The 21,691-nt window shown below is 36.9% G+C and overlaps 1 protein-coding gene across 1 annotated transcript in view; it reads right to left on the bottom strand.

Annotated features, from left to right (window-relative positions):
- pudp.L (pseudouridine 5'-phosphatase) overlaps window positions 1–21,691 on the bottom strand; it is a 130,462-nt gene that overhangs the window by 60,448 nt on the left and 48,323 nt on the right. Inside the window, 1 exon segment of the mRNA NM_001096330.1 lies at window positions 5,287–5,516. Within this exon segment, the coding sequence (NP_001089799.2) occupies window positions 5,287–5,516 (230 nt within the window).

The raw sequence follows: 21,691 nt of genomic DNA, 5'->3' as shown, positions 1-21,691 counted from the left end.
GTTTCTGTCATACAATGTCCCTCATTCAAAAAAATTAGATACAAACAAAATTGGTTTACAAAGATGGGAGTAGAAGAATTGGACTGTTTTGCAAAAGGCACTGACTTCAACCCAACTGAACACCTGTGGAATAAATCAAAAGGGTTACTGTAAGCTAGACCAGATGCCCAACATCAATGACCAACTGCCCTAATGCCCTTGTGGCTCAATGGAAGCAAATTCCACCAATGTTACAATATTGCAGCAAATGGAGGACCCACTTAGTAGTCATAACTTTGGCTTTGGAATGCCTTTTTTGAACATGGAAGTATCCACCTATTTTTGGCCATGTAGTGTGCATTTTGCTATAGAAACAAAGGCTGGTTTAGTTATTTCTTCAACTAAACAGAGCAAATACTGAGATGTAAGTAAAGGTCCTTCCAAGTACAGTACTGGATCTTACAAGCTGGTTGAAACCAGTGATGAGCGAATCTGACCCATTTCCCAGTCTACTGTCTACTGACTTTTTTTTCATGGCAAAATATCCCTGTACAGCCCTCTATATAACAATACTCACAATTCCCCCAACTGCAGGCTAGAGTAGGCTCTGACATAATGAACAGTTTATTATACAGAGGGCTTCTTTATTGGGCTAGAAATTTTTACCAGTGGTATGGTATATGAAAGAAGAAATACTATAGATATGTTCAGCACATATTCTATTAATTGAACTAAGGGGTATACTGTTTTTTCAAGTGCAGTTGATCCCAGGGACATTTCCCTGAATGGAGACCATTTACATATAACCGGTGAGTTCATTGAAAGGGTTTCCCTAGCAAAACTGGTGAGAAATAGTAATACATGTGATAAAAGTACTTTGATGTGTTGAAATAAAGATTCTTTCAAATGGCAGTTTTAATTGATCAGAAGAGCGCCACAGTATTCTGTGTTAAAAGTTAATAACAAAGGTATGTGACAATGAATGGATGGCACATCGAAAGGCCACATATCTGGTATCCATCACCCTTCATAAAACAAAAATTGCTGGTTAAATACAGAAAGGTATACAAGCACAATTAACCAATTTTAACCCTATTCTCTGCAGCTTTATTATGACGGTAATGACAGTTTCTTGTCAAGGAAGCTGTGGCTAAAAATACAGTCCTTTTGCGTGAAATATCTGTTCTTCTTCAAGGTCAATAAAATTATGATATATGTTCTGAGAATTACAACAGGTAAATGATATATAATGCAGCTAAGTTAGTTTGTGATGCAGGAAACAACTTCAGGGTCAATATCCCTTAAACTAAAGCTAGATAAATTAAGCAATGAAGTATTTACAATACAAGTAAGATAAATGCCATTTAAAGAGAAAATGCTATTCAAAATGATAAATGAGCATCGCACATCTTGCATTTTTACTCCCTGATGATTCCCTGTTTGTTGTTTTTATTTGGAGCAACTATGCAGCTTACTTTAAGGGAATCAGCTTTAATGAATATTCTCATGTTCAAAGGGAATAAGAAATAAACTTATATTGTATTAGTCCCTCGCTATCTTTAGAATTAATCAAGTTGTGCTCAGTATTGTCCAAGGGAGATAAATTCTGCACTGGTGACACATTACTGAGAAGTTGAAAGATCCTGAGATCGAAACAGAGATATAGGAGAGAACAATCAGGTATTCCAGGAAACAAGTATAAATCAATGTGATTCTCAAACTGAACTAGTAGAAAACACCAAATTTAGAGCTTGTTTGTTAATGTACACTCAAGCACTTTACTGCCAAGATACAACTAATTAATTTATACCTTTAAAATATAATATAAGTATCTATCTAGTTATGTGGTGTAAGTGAAATCTTACACCACATCTGCTGCTCTGCTGAGGAGCAGTAATTGTTTAATGCTTATCTGCATGAGGCTGAAGGGGAGAGAAGTGTAGAACATATTTGGAAGCTGCAATTGCAGAAAGCAAATACCTAGAACACAGGCAACAACGTAATCTGCTGGATTTGCTTTGGTAGGAAACAAATTAAAATATAATTTCCCTTTGGCAGCTCTGAGCATGCAGACCCCTGCCTGAACTAGCAATGTTTCTGAACTCTAAGTCACAGGAGAGATTGGGGGCTTTGAAGCTCAACAGCTTGTAGAATCAACATGATAGACACCCCTGCTCTCCAACTAAGTTGTCTTTTCAGGGGTAATAACAATTATGGTAATTGTTTTACTCTCAGTAATGGGGAACAAGTGGTTGAACATTCCCTTGATGCCTGTTACAAAGTGTTTATGTTATGTTATTTTTTTTTCCAAGGGGAAATTATTTTCTTTGCACCAAGGATCAGTTTTGTATCATTAAGTGTTCAATTAATGCTGAAGTTATGTGATTTAATAGTCTTCTGTGTTGACAAAATGTAGTAAAATGTAAGAAATTCAATTTACTAAGTGATGTACCTGAAGCTTTAGACTTAAGTTTTACTCACTCAGACAACTTTATAGCTATAGACCAGTGAGTTTGAAGTATTCTGGATTCCATCAATGCAAATCTGCTAAAATTAACAATCCTAGGGTGGGTGTTATGCAAGTCATGTAGGTCTCAATCCCTTACACTAACACAAGTTTAATTGAATTACTAATCAAGAAGGGTAGTAAAAAAATGTGGTCTATTGGACTACTGCCTTTCATGTTTCTACTGGTGTGAGGAGTATTTAAATAAATGTGGGAGTCCTTACAGACCTCTACCCTTTAGCAAATATTAATGTTATGCAATTCTGCAAAATAAGTATTATTTGTTTTATTGTTTTTTTATTTGCTTTATATGTCTTCACCGAATGCTGAAGTAATGAGATTTACCACAGTTTACTTGGCTCTTCTGATGAACTTCAATTAAATGAATAAGTTTATTAAATATAGATATAATAGTATTCAGAATGCATGAACAATTTTAATAAATTTGTTTTGTTATTGAGTAAAAACCTGGGAAAAAAAGACTAAGATTTCATTTGTATATCTGTCAAGTGAAATTACTTGTCAGAGACAAATACGTTTGTCTCTATGCTATTAGCCAGCTGTTTCACCTTATTTGGTTGTCTATTGGAAAATGCAAAGACTATATGTAAACTACCTAAATGAATCACTAAACGATAATTGGTGCTTTACATTTTGCAAGCTAATTCGTCCATTCTGTCTAGAACATTAAAAACGTTTCAGAAAAGCAGTCTGAGACCAAGAAGGAATTCTAAATTCAAACTTTGCAATACTCAGACCTCTGTGAAATTAAATGTGGTCAAAAACTGGGCAATCTTTTTTTCATCTCCTGTATCACAGTGTTAAAAAAAATTAGGATTCATCCACTGCTAATTTCTCAAAAAGCAGCAGTGCCATCACATGTTATGACTGAGGTCTGTAACATAAACTGTTTAATCATGGTGGATAGGAGTCCCTTTTTCACATCACTTCAGAATTTAGAGCCTAGACTAATAGGATTAGTGACCATAATAATCAAGCTTTTGACGCCTACAACATGATGTTCCCCCTTCACTCTAGTTCAATCGAACATGATTTGTGCAATAAAGCACTATTAAAATTGACTCAATTTGTTTGTAGCTTTATTATAACAGATACAAGCTACGTTATTAAATACTAAATACAATCTCTTGAAGGATTCCCAGCAGTTTGATATTTTTCCCATTTAGCAAACATCAGCAACATTTTTCTGACAGTTAGGAAAGCTGTAATGAATTGACATATCTATCAAATTCTAAATATGTGCCAATTTGTCAGAAAATTCCCAGTTGCACAAAACGTTATTCTGCTCTAGGAGGAGCTAGTGCACAGTGCAACTCAGGAGCAGCTCTGGGCACTATCTCCTGTCTGAATTCTGACTCACCAATGCGAATCACATTCAGAGAGGGTTATGGCAATTTTTAAATGTGTAAAGTAAAGTTTTACCACACATAAATCAGTCCGATATATTTAGTAATTAGTAAAATATTTAGTTAAAAATAAACAACATTTGAAACCTAAATTATGTATGCAATAAGAATTCAATGGAGATATACAATAAGGGATATTTTGCTTTTCATGCTAAAAGATTGAGTTATATAAATGTAAAACCTTACATGAGCCATCCACAGGAAGGTTTTAACATGTTTGGTTACATTTCTTAAAAATGTCTACTGTATCACCAGGTGTCACCAGTTCTACCAATCCTGAATATTCTGGAAAAAGAGTAAACATGATACAATGGATTTGTCAAATGCAAAAATGTGAATTCATTAAATTGTTTAGTTTTTTATTAGTGTCTGGGGGTTAATACACACACACATGGTTTACATTCATATTTTTTTACTAGGTAGGCATGTGTAGTTGGAGGGATTCAATATCCCCAGTCCTTGGGGGGGGGGGGGGTTATGAAGACTAACGAGTGCTATTGTTCCATCATTGAATAATCCTGGTGGAAATTTGGAAAATGTCAATATTTCTAAATATCTGAAACCTCAGATCTAGATAGATGTTCCTTACACAAATGCAAGTTGATCTAATGCTATTCAAAGTTTGATTATGTTCACAAAATAGCAGCTAATGGTATTTAGGGGCCACAGACTCCTACAGGTTGGACACATGGCAATAGAGATATCCACCATTTGTATTATCTTGTCCAGAGGCTGGATCCACATTTACATCTATTGATAGGCTATTAACTGAATTGAAGTTCAACATACTGGGTAACAATAATCCACTGGAGTCTTTTATTATTATTATTATTATTATTATTATTTTGTTACATTTTAAATTGTCCCTTTAATTAGACCCAAGGGGGTAGTAGGAAATATCCAGGAAAGAAAATTACAATATTTGAGATTGTAACACTTCCAATGCACACAATATGGCATGTAAAAATTGGTTTAACATGATAGACTTACATTTCTTTCCAAATCTACAAAAATACTATGCAATATTTTTTCAAGTAACGTACACTGATGGAATATTTATACTAATTTATAAGTTCTGCCCTACTGTTGTTTAGTAGCCATGGATTAGAAAACAGAAACAAAATGATGCAATTTACTGATTGTATGCAGTTACTTCATTTTCTACCTGCATGGTTAGCAGTGCTTTCTAAGCATAACAGAGGAAACATGTTAAATGTCTTTTCTGGAAATCAAGGTGATTTCTTGTAAGTGCATATATTACATACAAATATTAAAATGTTGCGTGCATAGCAAAACAAAAGCGTCATTGAACTTTGTGGCATCCTATATAGCATCTAAACGATAACTATGGAAAGGAAATATGTCCTAACTTACCTTCCCTAAAACTGCAGGGGGGTTAAACCTCTTTGCACAAACAAGAAAAGCATCGGGCTGCGGTTTGCCATTTTTCACATCTGGGTCATCTCCTAGCACAATATGATGGAATAAATTGAAGAAGTCTTTGTGTTTACTTGTTTTCATTTCAAATGTCACTTTGGCAGAGCTAGTGGCAACAGCTATCGGAATATTGTGCTTAGTCAGATGGTAGATTAACTTTTCAACCCCTGTAACAGTGAAAGAAAGAGATAATAAATAAAGAGATTCACAGATTCACAGGAAAGCAGGATAAAGCATATCCATAATACAATTCATAACAGTTTACCAAAATAAAAGAGCAATTTCTAGAAAAAAAGCGAGACATAGCTGAAGTCTCTTATGAATAAATCCATTGTTAGCATATATTCTAATAAAGATTTACAAGTGTGCCTTACCCTCCATTTTCCATGTCCACAGACATTTCCAAATATGACGTATTGTGGCATGATATAGAGGTCCTTATTGGACATCAAAAAGAGCATTATCAGCAGCTCTGCATGCTCCTATATCAGACTGAACATAGAAAGGCTAATGAGCACATACAGTATGCATTTTATGGATGAAAACAGATTACTTTTTATCAAATCTCCTGTCTGAATTCTATTGCTTCATTATACATTTTACAAAGGGACTTAGTTTTTAAAAATTAATGGTGAGCACAACTTTCCCTTGTTTGTTATAGTTATACAGGAGCAGTGACCAGCTCCATGTTGTAGCTCCCACCCTTCCCAACTATAGTCAGGTGATCCCACTGGTGTCTAAAAAAAGGGCAGCCAAGTTTGGGAGTTTTACTTTAGTAAGTTACAGGTAAAACTAAGTCCCTTTGTAAAATGTATAATGAAGCAATAGAATTCTTAATGAATCAGATAAAATTGAGCATAGGACTGGCCAGATATGGGGTGACTTTGACGTAGTTGGCCAGCTTAAATATATTGCAATTTATGGACAAACAATCCCTGTTTTGTTTAAAGGGTAAGGCATTTTTCAGTAGCAGTATGCACAAAATGTCTCTGTCTTAAATATATTGATAATGGCTTGAGTGCAGAGGACTCTTGTATTTGTCTATATGTATTTTGTGGTCACAGCCTCATTGCACCCCGCCTAATGGTTTTAAAAATTAGTGGTGAGCACAACTTTCCCTTGTTTGTTATAGTTATACAGGAGCAGTGACCAGCTCCATGTTGTAGCTCCCACCCTTCCCAGCTATAGTCAGGTGATCCCACTGGTGTCTAAAAAAAGGGCAGCCAAGTTTGGGAGTTTTACTTTAGTAAGTTACAGGTAAAACTAAGTCCCTTTGTAAAATGTATAATGAAGCAATTGAATTCTTAATGAATCAGATGAAAATTGAGCATAGGACTGGCCAGATATGGGATGACTTTGACGTAGTTGGCCAGCTTAAATATATTGCAATATATGGACAAACAATCCCTGTTTTGTTTAAAGGGTAAGGCATTTTTCAGTAGCAGTATGCACAAAATGTCTCTGGCTTAAATATATTGATAATGGGTTGAGTGCAGAGGAATCTTGTATTTGTCTATATGTATTTTGTGGTCACAGCCTCATTGCACCCCCGCCTAATGGTTTTAAAAATTAGTGGTAAGCACAACTTTCCCTTGTTTTATATATATATATATATATATATATATATATATATATATATATATATATATATATATATATATATATATATATAAATTGCATTCGGAGTTTAGTAAATAACCCCTTTAGTAATATGAAGAAAAAGGATGAGCAAGGAACAGGAACACCCACCACGGGAAGAGTGACTATTAGGAACAGGACCAACAAACAGGAAAGAAGAAGGCTCGAGTACAGGAGCCGAAACGTTGCAATAAAATTTGTTATTTTTTTGCACTTCATAAGTCCTGTGTGTGCGGTTTTTTTCTTTGCTCTATATATATATTGCAATATATGGACAAACAATCCCTGTTTTGTTTAAAGGGGAAGGCATTTTTAGTAGCTTAAGGCACAAAATGTTTCAATGTCCTTAATATATTGATAATGGGTTGAGTGCAGAGGACTCTTGTATTTGTCTATGTGAACTTTGTGCTCACAACCTCATTGCACCCCCGCTTAATGTTTTTAAAAATAAGTGGTGAGCACAACTTTCCCTTGTTTTTTAAACTGCCAAATTTACCAAACAATTAATGGTTCAATCCTGTCATAAATAAACTCCAAAGGAATTATCATGCAGGTAGACTATAAAGATTAAATTTAGTTTACATAAAAACAAGAAAGTGATAGTTATTCAAAAGCAATGAAGAGCGAGCAATTTGTTAGGGATGCACCAAATCCAGGATTCGGTTCGGGATTTGACCGAATCCTTCTGCCTGGCTGAACCGATTTCTAATTTGCATATGCAAATTAGGGGCAGGGAAGGAAATTGCATGACTTTTTGTCACAAAACAAGGAAGTAAAGTATGATTCCCCTTCCCACCCCTAATTTGCATATGCAAATTAGGATTCGGTATTCGGCAGAATCTTTTGCGAAGGATTCGGGGGTTCGGCCGAATCCAAAATAGTGGATTCGGTGCATCCCTAGTATTTGTACCTTGATAACCTTTGCAGAAAGCTGTATTTAGCTAAAATTGGTCTAGGTGTAAATTATTTTGACACTTAATTTCTTCCAGCTGACTTCATTATGATATATCAGTTGCGGTAAATTGTGCTGTTCCTCATCAAAATGCGTAATAACAGTCTGAATACCAAAAACAATAAATGAGTATTTTTTCTTATCAGCGACAAGCTTGGCAGTTGTAAAGTGACTTTTACCTACTGTTAGAGAAAAGGAAAACTCAAAATAGCCAGTCAGCCAACTCCCACAATGATGATGGTGAATTCAGCTTCCTATTTAATTAATATTGCATTACATTTCAACATTTTCAAGCAAACATCCATTTTTGGATATAGAGGTAAAGGCATTCTTATATTTCAATTTTTGTCTGTCTATATTCTCTGTCTATATTCCTTTCATTTATCTTGCTCATATTGTTGGTTCACCTCAGATGTCACTGGATAGATGAATGCAGTCATGCAAGGGTATGTTCAGGTTTGCATGGGGACCCCTAAATAGCAACAAAGCATTTGTTCTTATGCTTATAAATGCACTATTGTCTGACCTCATCCCAAGAGTGATTTTTATTTGACCAGTATTATAGTCCCAAGAGCCTCCTTAAGTATAAATCTGCTAAATTATTGAAAGCTGATAACTCAGTAAGACCAACAATTTGTGGCATCATCAGATAGCAATTAGGGCACTAGAGTATGCACTAATATACTCCCTAAGAAGAATACGAATGCATCTTGACAATATAAGGATCCCTAATGGAAATGGATGAGACAAAATAGACAAACTATTTAAGCAGCAGCTTTTGTCATATCAAAAACTGAACTGGAGTAATATACTGTCAGGGGAAATTGTAAATTGACAAAAGTTTATTTGACACAATCTCGGTGAACTCTGAACTCAGGAAAAGTCAGAACCATGAACAAACAGTTCACATTGTTAGTATACAATTTTACATGCCAAGTGTATGCAAAGGAGTACTGTAGTGAAAGGGAGACATAATTAAGGAGTAAAAAGAAGTTACCGGTGGGAGAACACAGAGATATTGCTTCCCAGTACAGAAAAACAAAGAACTGTTCTTACAGTCAAACAGGTGGTTCTGCTTTCAAGGCAAGAATATAGTGACCAAAGATAGCTTGAGAACAGAATCCATCATCTTGAGGGGGGCTGTGCAGAGGAACCTGCATACACAGAAATTTGTTCTATATCAGTAGTGATTTTAGCTGTGTAAACTGTATGTCAGGAAGTGCTCTGGACTTTATGTTAACTTACTGGTACATTTGCCTGTCATGCCACTGGAGGTCCTTAGTCTTGTTTTGTTCATTTGTGTTCCTGATATACCTCAGTCTTCCACTTTACCTTTCCGTCCATCTCATTATCCACATCTGTTTTTCATAATCCAATCCTGATCCTTTATAAGCCTGCCCTGGGCCTCTGCCCGGTGCTTGTTCATTAAGCTGTTCCTGTGACCTTGCTGTTCCTGAATTTGTCTGATCCTAGTTCCTGTGACCCACCTTGTTCCAAGTTCCTTCCTGCCTTGTTCCTGTACCCTCGTACCCCTCTTTGTTCTGCTTGTGGATTCCCCAGCTTTGTTTGTCTGCAGCCTGCCTTTACTGTTTGGCCTGTTTATGGACTGTATTCCTGCCTGCTGCTTTCTACTACAAGTTTGTATATACCGTATATACTCGAGTATAAGCCGACCCGAGTATAAGCCGAGGTACCTAATTTTACCTACGAAAACTGGGAAAACTTATTGACTCTAGTATAAGCCTAGACACAACTACAGCCCTGTCTCCCAGCAGCGCACATTCTGCCAAAGCGACCCCCCCAGCGATCAACCAGACTTCTTTGCAAAGTTGATGGTGACAGAGAATTGCCAAACAGATTACTGTGTGCATTGTCCCACTGTCCCACTACCATGTGCAGAGGGTGCTGTTTGATATTGCCATCACTGTTAATCTTTCGTATAACCAACAGAGGGTGCTGTGTGATATTGCAGTCACTGTTATTCTTTCATATAACCAACAGAGGGCGCACTGTTATTCTTTCATATAACCAACAGAGGGTGCTGTGTGATATTGCAGTCACTGTTATTCTTTCATATAACCAACAGATGGCGCTGTGTGATATTGCAGTCACTGTTATTCTTTCATATAACCAACAGAGGGCATTGTGGGATATTGCAGTCTCTCCCCAAGTGTACTGTTGGTATAGGAATGATTAAAAGTGACTGCAATCTCGGCTACTCGGGTCGGGTACCGCTGACCCGAGTATAAGCCGAGGTAGACTTTTTCAGCACATTTTGGATGCTGAAAAACTCGGCTTATACTCGGGTATATACGGTACTTTGTGAACAACGTGAGTTGTAATCACTTCCAAGTTTAATAAATATTATTTCATCATTATCATGGATTTGGATCTCTGTAATGCTGTGTATGGTTACACCCCGGATTACCCAATCTTCACGCTCCCAACTTCCAGGTACTCCACGACGTCTCCCCAGGGAAGACGTTACAGTATCATAGATACTTCATAATCAGGAATAAAATGCATTCATTTGCATATAAGTAATGGATAAACTCTAAGAATACTGGGTTTTTATTAGTCACAGCATCAAAGTAAATAATCTGCCTGTTAAATAAAAATGAGGTCAGTTGTAATTTGGATATTTATGGTTCCTTTTAGACACCTCATTAGAACAATAATTGCTTATAGAAATCTAACAGATGGGTCTTTGTGATATGAATGGATGATAACCAAAGAAACAAATCACAAATTGAGGAAATGGTTTCATATTTTGGGTGAAAGCTTATTAAAACCCAATTTAATTTACAATATTTTAAATTAATATTTGGCAAGTATTTTCTGAATGCAATCATTTAAGGTAAGGCACACTAAGGGGCAGATTTATCAAAATGTGAGATTAGAACTCACCAGAGAAAAACCTAATCTCGTTCTATTCATTCCTATGGGATTTTTAAAAGCATATTTATCAAATGGTGAACTCCATTGATAAATATGATTCTAAATATCCCATAGGAATGAATAGAACATGATAAAAGTTTTTCTAAGGTGACTTCTAATCTCATTTATTGATAAATCTGCTCCTAAGGGGCCTATGTACCAAAAGTCTAATTTTCGTGGTTTTATTGGTTTTTGAAACCACAACTAAACTCACAAACTCTAAAACTATGAATGTTATGAGATTTATTATATACAGAAAATTATGCTGAAGTCTGTGCCAAAAAAATCCAAATACCTCGAAAACCTCTAAAAATGTGAGTTTTTCTGACAATTCCTAGTGAAATAGAAATATGAAAACCTCTAAAAGTCCAAGCTGTTTTCGAGTGGGCCAAAAAAAAAAAATCAACACAGTTCCCATAGCCTTCTATAGGACTTCAACAACTTTTACCTGCCAAAGTTTTGTTTTAGTAGTTTTCATGGTTTATACACTTCATAAATCTAAATTTTTTTGAGCATTTTAAAATAATGAGAAAACCACACATTTTTAGAGATTCATGGAAGAAAATGAAATCTGATTGTTAGTATATTACCCCCTAAAGCTGGCCATAGATGCAAAGATCTGATCGTACGAATCATCGTATGATCGGACTTTCCCATCTCCCGACCCGCCACTAACCATTCAGATCAAAGTCTTACCAGTCAGATTAGTTAAAGAACAGATCAGCAATGTTCTGCCCCTGACAGCAATCGTACGATATGTATGTCCAACCAAAGCTAGTGACAGTCTCCCACTGAAAATCGTACGATCGGCAATACATGCAGAGATATTATCGGCAGCCGACAGAAATTTTCTAACCTGTCCGATCGACCAAACGACCGATCTCCGCCGGACGAAAAATGTCGGGACTCTCCACACACGGTTCGAAAATCGTACGAATCCTCGATTCGTACGATCAGATCTTTGCGTCTATGGCCAGCTTAAGCATTCAGACTTTTGTACTGTAGTCAGAGAGAACTAGAGTGTTTAAAATATCCTGGACTGATATTTCACATTAAAATAAAAGAGGAGCATGATACCCATGGAAAGTAATGGTTGTACCAGGAGAGGACCATAAACGCTGGCTGTGATAATCTGGAATGGATCTGCTAATTAAGGTCCGGAACCAGCCATATGTAAAGGAGGTTGTATACAATTCACACTAAAGCACAATTTTCACGTGTGAAACGAATTGTAAGTGATCAGGTAGTATGCCAACGCAGATTGGATGAGATGCAATCTAAATTCTCTTATAGAGGCTATCCCGCTCCATTATTAGTCCAACAGCGTTCTGAAGTTGAACTCTCTAGTCGAGAGAATATGTTACAGGGACGTCCTCATAATACGATGGATCGTATACCGTTTGTCACTACATATAATAGCATAAGCCCACAGATAGCTAATATTTATGCAAACATTGGCGGGTTTTGAAAGACGGGATTCCAAATATAAGACCCCCCATGATGTCTTATAAAAAGGGCCGTACAATTGGGTCATCTTTGGTGCAATCTGACATTGGTGGTAAAAAGGATATCCAGTTACTATTACAATCAAAAAAACATGGACTTTTCCCTGCTTGAGTTGCAACTGTTGCACGAATTGTCTTAAAGGCCCACATGTATACCATCCCCGAAAAGGTACCCCATGTTTGCAGTTTATATAATAAAGTGTCCATGTGGGCTCCTTTATGTAGGACAGACCACTCGCCAGGTCAGAGATAGAATTAGAGAGCACAAATCGGCAATAAAAACGAAAAAGGTTGATCAAGCCGTTGCGGGCCACTTTATCGAGATGGGACATGGGATACACCAGCTTAAATTTCAAGTGGTGGACCATGTTCCCTCATTACGGCATGGGGGTGACAGAGCGAAAAGGCTACTCAAGAAGGAAGCCTTTTGGATTTGTCGGCTTGAAACCCTCACGCCTAATGGCCTAAATAGAGAGTATGATCTACATACTATTTTTTAAAAAAAAAATAAAAAAAGACATCTAGTTGGTTTTTATAGTATTTTTATTGTTGTATTGTGTTTTTACAGGTAATTGACCTCTGCGCATAATATTGAATAAAAGCTGAATAGCTTTTTGCCAAGTGGCTACATATAAAATGGATACAAGTATGCTTTACATTATATACAAATTGCTGTTACTTTGTTGCTACTATGTCAATAGATGGCGCTGTTTTTACTTGTTTAAAAGGAAATCTCTGTGACCAGGTGTGTTAGCTTGGTAAAGAGCCAGAGATGGCTTGTAACGTTGCTACTATTGATCTGTGCCATGTTTGAATAAAGGCCTTTTTACTACATTAAGAAGGTGCTGTTCTTGTCTACATTGAATCTTCTACGGTGTGGGGTGGCCACCATTGAACGTGCACCAGAAACAGTGGTGAAGTTGTGTGCTGACACAGAATCACTAATTACAGTTCACACTAAAACATAAACATATTCATTATCCCAGAATACATACATGTTATACTATATAACAGTAAACAAAAACCAAAAAAAAAAAGTTATAATACAGTCCAAACATGACCACGTTAAAAACAACAGCTTTTCAACCACATCTTGCTAAATGGGGTCACAACCTTTACCATCCGTTTTCTGAGCAGGAACAAGAAGAGATGATCCTCAAATCCTGTACTGGTCCTAGGAGTTGCCGCATCTTGGAAAGCAATTATAAGATCCTGACAAGATGGTACTATACCCCAACTAAATTGAGCAAAATTTTCCCAGGGGTCTCGGACATTTGCTGGCGTTGTGGACTTGGTCGGGGCACATTGCTCCATATTTTATGGGATTGTACAGAAATTCAGAAATACTGGACGCTGATTCTGTCCATATGCAAGGATCAGCTTAATCTGGATATGGAGATGACGGCGGCAGCTGTATTGTTGCACCACAATGACATTTCAACATCCCTCTACAATAAATCCTTGGTTGAATGCTGCAAAAATCCTGATTCCACGCAAATGGAAATCTCCATCGGTGCCCACTATCTCTGAATGGTGGACGGAAATGGAGGAGGTTCGAAAGTTTGAAGAGATCCATGCGGTAACCCAAACAGCTATTCGGAAACACTGGGCCACTTGGCTACCGTGGACTCACTATATGGAAGGGGCTAGACCCGGTTGCCCAGTTGGCTGCTCTCTGCCTGACCATGACAGGGCCACCTCTTAGTTCAATCCATGTTTGCTACTATCTGCATTTGTTTGCCTCATTTGGTAATCAGTTTTGCCTAAGATGTATCTATAATGTCAAACTGTTAATTTTCTACTGTGACTCATTGCTTTTTCAGAGTGTATTGATAAGCCTGGACTGTTTCCCCCCCTCCATCCCCTTTTCTTATCCCACTTTACATAATCTTTGATCAGGTTGCACTATACTAAGATTGTATATTACTGACAGCGTACCAATGACAGATCGGTCTGATTTATAAAAGGATACATTGCTTAGCCTACATTTATGATTTTCTATTAATATGCAAGTAATGATAACTTCAGCAGCAACAAACGTAATGTGTTTTTGAAATGTTGACTTATTTGCTATGTTTTTGATGACTATGTGCAATTGCTGTAATATCTTTTTTGCCTGACAAAAAATAAAGATTTAAAAAACAAAACAAAAAAACAACCGCTTTATTAGATGGGAATATTTCGCAGGAGCAGGTCACACAGCATTTGTTTGGTGTGTATGGAAACCGTAGGAGAAATCATGACCAATGAATATACAGGTATGAGACCTATTATCCAGAATCCTCAGGAACTGGGGTGTTCTGGAAAAGGGATCTACTAAAAAATAATTTTTAGTATAGATTTCAAATGGGGCTGTACTCACACAGGCGCATGTAGGCGCCAAACGCAGGAAAAATGTAGCATGTTGCGTCTCAACCTGCGTTCGGCACCTACATGCGCCTGTGTGAGTACAGCCCCATTTGAAATAATTACATGTGTCTATTCCTGCGCTCCCCTGCGGCTGAACGCCGAAAAACGGAACGCAGGGGAGCGCAGGTAAAAACGCTCATGTGTAAGAGCCCTTAGAATAGAATACAGTTGAGTAAAGCTTCAATTAATTGGTTCAATAGAAGTCTGTTTCTGGAAACAAATTATACCAACTTTGGAAGCTGTGCTAAAATATCTTACTTTTAATAAAACGGTTAAGCCCATTCACATTTGAGTGATAATATATGCAATTGTATCTTGTTCAATACATGTAACTATCCATTGGGAAAGGTCTGATTCACTATTAATTCCATGCTTAGGTTGATTACACTGGTGTACAATCAATACATCAATTAGAACAAGAATAATTTTAACTTGTAAAAGGAACATAGGAAGAAGTAGAATCAAAGAAAATGAAAGATAGAGTTCACTAGCAGAATTAAGGGCATACATTGAAGAATTAAATAGTCTTACAACACACAGAACATTGAGAAGATAAAAAAAAATTTCGAATCTAATTGAATCTATGTATCTAGCTATGTATAGTTCCCAGAATAAACCTCATCTGCTTTGATGTATTTTATGAGAATAATCATGTATGTTTTAAGACAATGTATGTATACTATACATCTAAGATGTTCTAACATCTAAGATGTTTGGTGGGTTTGTACTAATTATTAGACAAAGAGGCCTGCTGACAAAACATTGTTGTTGTTTGAATAAGCACAATTAAAGACAGGGTAAATCCCTGTTTAGCATTCTACCCCTGTGCTGCAGTTTTCAATGCTATGCTTCATAAGGCCATGTTGATCACTGCTCATAATGCAATTTTCCAGAATATGATTTTGAATGTGCTCCCTTAACAAGCCTCCATTATAACTTGCCCACCACAGATGTAAAACTTACTGGCCAATAATTCTCAGACTGAGATTGTAATCCCTCAGTACCCAAGGGTGTATTTCATCTGGCCCCGGTGATTACTTAAAGGAAAACTATACCCCCCAAACAATGTGGGTCTCTATTAAAAGATACTGAGTAAAACAGCTCATGTGTAAAACCCTGCTTCATGTAAATGAACCATTATCATAATAATATACTTTTTTAGTAGTATGTGCCATTGGGTAATCCTAAATAGAAAATTGCCATTTTAAAAAATAAGGGCCGCCCCCTGAGATCGTAAGATTCACTGTGCACACATACAAACCACATGTAAGGTCACATGAGCCAATTAACAGACAGAGTTCTGCCTTTTGCTTCCTCACTTCTTCCTGTTACAGTTAGTGTTGTAGTATTTCTGGTCAGGTGATCTCTGAGGCAGCACAGATAGAGTCACGAAATGGTGGTTCAAGGCAAGAGATGTAAAAGGGCAATATTTATGTAAATATATATTCCAGTTTGGTAAGATTCTTTAATATGTCATTCAATTTGATGTAAACTATCTGTTGCTTAAGTATTCATTTTGGGGGTATAGTTTTCCTTTAAGTACATCACATATAGTAAATAAACCATCCACTGACTAGACTGAGCTGAGTCATTAGTGCCTCTATCGAGTTGGTCTTGAAACTCTTGACTACTTGATGTAGAAAAGAACTGAATAAGCACATTTACATTTTCTGTTTCCATTATAACCACATTATTACTATTTTAATGGAGCCACACCATTAACTCACAACTTTTTTTATTATTAATATACTTGCTATTAATATACAATTTTGAAGGTTAGCCTTACCTTGTGCCGCAATCTTCTCCTAATTTTCTATCTTTGTTGTTTTACAACATTAGTTATAGTGTTTCTATTTATTGAACATAGTTTCTGTCCCCTCTGACTTGTAGTTTTAAATGCCTACCTTTTCTTTCCTATTAAGTTATTTAATATGAATTAAGCCACATTGGATGGTCCTCTTACATATACTTCTTAACAGAATAAATTGAAAACAGTAATGATATAATATTATTTTAAATGACAACTATCTCTGTTCTGCAGACACTATAGCTCCCCAATCTATGCTGTGAAGTTCTTAAGGAACTAAAATCTGCTTTTCTGAAATTCAGAAATTGTTACACCTGTGTTTTTTTGGTTTTTGCACCAAACATTCAATGAGATAACATTATGGTCACTATTACCCAGGTGTTTAAAGGAAAACTATACCCCCAAAATGAATACTTAAGCAACAGATAGTTTATATCAAATTGAATGACATATTAAAGAATCTTACCAAACTGGAATATATATTTACATAAATATTGCCCTTTTACATCTCTTGCCTTGAACCACCATTTCGTGACTGTATCTGTGCTGCCTCAGAGATCACCTGACCAGAAATACTACAACACTAACTGTAAAAGGCAGAACTCTGTCTGTTAATTGGCTCATGTGACCTTACATGTGGTTTGTATGTGTACACAGTGAATCTTACCATCTCAGGGGGCGGCCCTTATTTTTTAAAATGGCAATTTTCTATTTATGATTACCCAATGGCACATACTACTAATAAAGTATATTATTATGATAATGGTTCATTTACATGAAGCAGGGTTTTACACATGAGCTGTTTTACTCCGTATCTTTTAATAGAGACCTACATTGTTTGGGGGGTATAGTTTTCCTTTAACTACCTGCACATTTGCTATATGTTCTGGGTTGTTAAGAGATCACTAGATTCAGTACAGCATGATTTATGGTTGGCTCCTCAACAACCGGTGACATAAAAATATCATGCAACATTAACTGTCCTAGCAGAACTGTTGCTCCAGTCAATATCAGGGTAATTAAAAGTAAAATCCCCCGTTTTCATTACTTACCCCAAACTAACAGCCTTTTATATTTGCAGCAGGAGCTTAGGCTCTTCCTCTTCACTTACATTAGGGGGGCCACAGCATACACCTACCATTGATTTGTTGGGTAGTTACAATCTGTGAAAAGCTCCACCCATAAAGCTTCAGCTCCCTCATTTTTCAACATCATGCCTTTCTGTATATTTTCTTTTAAATCCTGCTTAAAGGGGAAGGAAACCTCGTCGGCGCTAACCCCCCTCCCCCCTCCCGTGTATTGCCCCCCCTCCCTCCTCCCCCCTGGCCTACCCCTCCCGCTGGGCAAATGCCCCTAACTTGTTACTTACCCTTCTGCGCAGGTCCAGTTCAGGGAGTTCACAGCCGACATCTTCTTCCACGCGATCTTCTTCCTCCTTTGACCGGCGTTTTGGCGCATGCGCAGTAGAAGCATGTCGCCGGTACGGATCTACTGCGCATGCGCCAAAAGTCACGCGCATGCGCAGTAGATCGTCCCGGCGAAATGATCCTACTGCGCATGCGCCGGTCAAAGGAGGAAGAAGATCGCGTGGAAGAAGATGTCGGCTGTGAACTCCCTGGACTGGACCTGCGCAGAAGGGTAAGTAACAAGTTAGGGGCATTTGCCCAGCGGGAGGGGTAGGCCAGGGGGGAGGAGGGAGGGGGGGCAATACACGGGAGGGGGGTGGGGGGTTAGCGCAGAGGAGGTTTCCTTCCCCTTTAACAGACATACTCCTCATCCTTTTCAATTGACTCTGTCCCTCCTTAACAAAGTATAGCCTCTTATGTTAACTGCTCAGTTGAGAGAGTCATTCATCCATGTTTCAGCAATACCAATTATATTGTATTTCCCCTCCATCACCAGTACCTCAAGCTTTTCCAATTTACAATTGGAATACTGGTACCAGCTTAAACACGTTGTTAGGGGCAAAATATGTTTGTTAAAAAAAAAAAAAAAAAAAGTGGACTTTTTTCTCGAATGCTAGCTTATTTAAAAAAAAAACGCAACAAAATATTCTTGTGCACATTTTTCTCGCATGCCAGCGAGAATCTCATTGTGCCATTAATTTGGAAATCTGGAGGCTGGAAATCATTGTCCAATTAATTTGGAAATCTGGAGGCTCGAAATCTTGAATGTTTTAATAAACTGGGAAAATAAATAAAGTTGTTGAGAACATTCCCATTTACTTCTATACAACTTTGCCAGCTTTTACTTGCCAAGTTTTTCTGGGGACTTTTCTTGGTTTTATCCTTTAGTAAATTTCTGAAGGGCTGATTGTAGAACTTTCGATTGTCCTAGACATTACTGTGTCCATCTGGTACCTGGTCTGTTTGTAGACACGCTACTATGGTATCTTTTTCATTGCCGTGACCTATTGTGTGCATTATGCCTTTTATTCTGTACTGTGGATTGTGAGAAACCAATAAAAAATTTTATTTTGAAAAAAATAAAATAAAACCACAGAGTAACTTCGTGCAAATGTATTTTTTGAACGCACTTGTGTTTATGGACAACCTAGGTGACCTTCTAAAATATTCTTTCTATATATAAAAATAATTAAAATTGCTGCAGTTGTCCTTATAAAATATGTCAGTATTGCATTAGGCTGTGCATGCTACAGTTTCCAGCTGTTATTTCTATTGAAATAGAAATATTTTATGATAGGTAAATCATCAGTTGATATTGAAATGTTTGTGTTCCTATCAATATAACTGAATTTCATTATTTTTTAACTGGGTATTTGAAGAAAACAATGGCCTATTATTTTTAAATAAAATGTTAAGTGACTCAAGTGACCTTGAAACAGTTGCAAGGAAATTCATTATAAGTGAGGTTCAAAAGAAAACATTGTAACGTGTGATACAGGTATGGGACCTGTTATACAGAATGCTCGGGACCTGGGGTTTTCCTGATAAGGGATCTTCCCTAATTGCGTTCACCGTACCTCAAATCTACTAAAAAATCATTTAAATATCAAACAATCCCAATAGGATTGTTTTGCCTCTAATAATGAAGATGTATATCTTAGTTGGGATCAAGTACACATTAAAGTTTAATTATTACAGAAAAAAAGGAAATCATTTTTAAAAATGTGTCACTTTTCGGATAATGGATAAAAGAAAGTTTACTGGATAACAGGTTTCTGTATAACAGATCCTATATCTGTAATTGCTGCACTACATCTGACCCCCAAAAATCAGTTATGAGTGTAGGAACATGTGTAACTCATTTTCTCTCTGCTTTCATCCTTATATAAATCTGTTTTATGTTTGCTTTTTAAATTACCAAGTTTGGGTCTCTTAGCACATCTGATACAGGAAAGTGTCAAGCTACCAGTAGGTACCATACTTTTACAACCTTAGGTAGCCTGGGAGAGAAATACTTTTCCGTGGCTCAGTACCAGGAATGTCTAAAACTATGCTTTAGAGACTGTGAATCTCTTAAAGGAACAGTTCAATGTAAAAATAAAAACTTGGTAAATAGATAGGATGTGTAAAATTTAAAAAAAATTCTAATATAGTTAGTTAGCCAAAAATGTAATCTATAAAGGCTGGAGTGGGCATATACCCAATAGAACCCAAATTCCTGCTTTGCAGCTCTCTAACTCTTAGTTAATCAGCATCATGAAGGGGGCAAACATGGGCCATAACTGTTCAGCCAAGCAGGAAGTAGTGTTATGACATCCAGTCACTCCAGCCTTTATAGATTATATATTTGTCTAACTATATTGAAAACATTTTTTTTATTTTGTACAGCCTATTTACCTAGTTTTTATTTTTATACTGAAAAATACATTTAAAGTAATAACACATATGCCTCAGAAGTGCCCAGGCTATTTCTTGTGTGGTGACATTTTATTTTAGGAAAAAAGGCATATGTCAAGTGGTACAATTGTTAATAATAAAGTGGGTATCTGACTGCTGACCATGTGCCAATCTTCACCTGTAGCAGTCTGACTTCATTTTAGTGGCGCTGATTACTTCAAACAACTGTTTCAACCAGTATTTACCCCCTCCTCACAATAAGTATACTTTAAGGGGGAACTCTATGCCATTATCAATCTAATGTGCACAGGTCGGTCTACAGTAAATGCTCTGTAACTAGATAACCTCCAGTCCTTAAGAGGGATATAAATGAGCTGGAGAGAGTGCAGAGACTAAGTGCAACTAAATTGGTTAGAGGGATGGAAGATTTAAATTATGAGGGTAGAATGTCAAGGTTGGGGTTGTTTTCTCTGGGAAAAAGGCGCTTGCGAGGGGACATGATTACACTTTACAAGTACATTAGAGGACATTATAGACAAATAGCAGGGGACCGTTTTACCCATAAAGTGGATCACCGTACCAGAGGCCTCCCCTTTAGACTAGAAGAAAAGAACTTTCATTTGAAGCAACGTAGGGGGTTCTTCACAGTCAGGACAGTGAGGTTGTGGAATGCACTGCCGGGTGATGTTGTGATGCTGATTCAGTTAATGCCTTTAAGAATGGCTTGGATGATTTTTTGGACAGACATAATATCAAAGGCTATTGTGATACTAAGCTCTATAGTTAGTATAGGTATGGGTATATAGAATTTATGTGAAAGTAGGGAGGGGTGTATGTATGGATGCTGGGTTTTCATTTGGAGGGGTTGAAGTTGATGTACTTTGCCTTTTTTCAACCCGATTTAACTATGTAACCTAAAAAATTTATTTGAACAAATATGTAACATTATTAGAGTTATTATTTTTAATTTTATTATTGTATGTTTTACAGTATATCCTACACAGCATTATAAATATATGTATAAATAGACTTCAGTATATAACATATGCAGCATTCTTCTTTTTCCCTGACTTTGGCACTGTCAGTCTCCCAAGAGATATTGGTTCAATCCAAAGTCAGATAGTGAAACTTCCCTAGACCCTAATGTGACAGAGGGAACAGATGGTGAATTAAAATCCATTCTGTATTGCCTGGCTACTAACAGTAACCTTTTCCACTGTACAGTCACATTCATAGGGCAGTCAACCTGCTCTCTCTAGGCACTGCATGCAGAATGTAACAGCATATTATA

This window comes from Xenopus laevis, chromosome 2L, assembly GCF_017654675.1.
Source record: "Xenopus laevis strain J_2021 chromosome 2L, Xenopus_laevis_v10.1, whole genome shotgun sequence".
NCBI classification, from domain to species: Eukaryota; Metazoa; Chordata; class Amphibia; order Anura; family Pipidae; genus Xenopus; species Xenopus laevis.
This window is presented reverse-complemented; position numbering and strand designations above follow the sequence as displayed.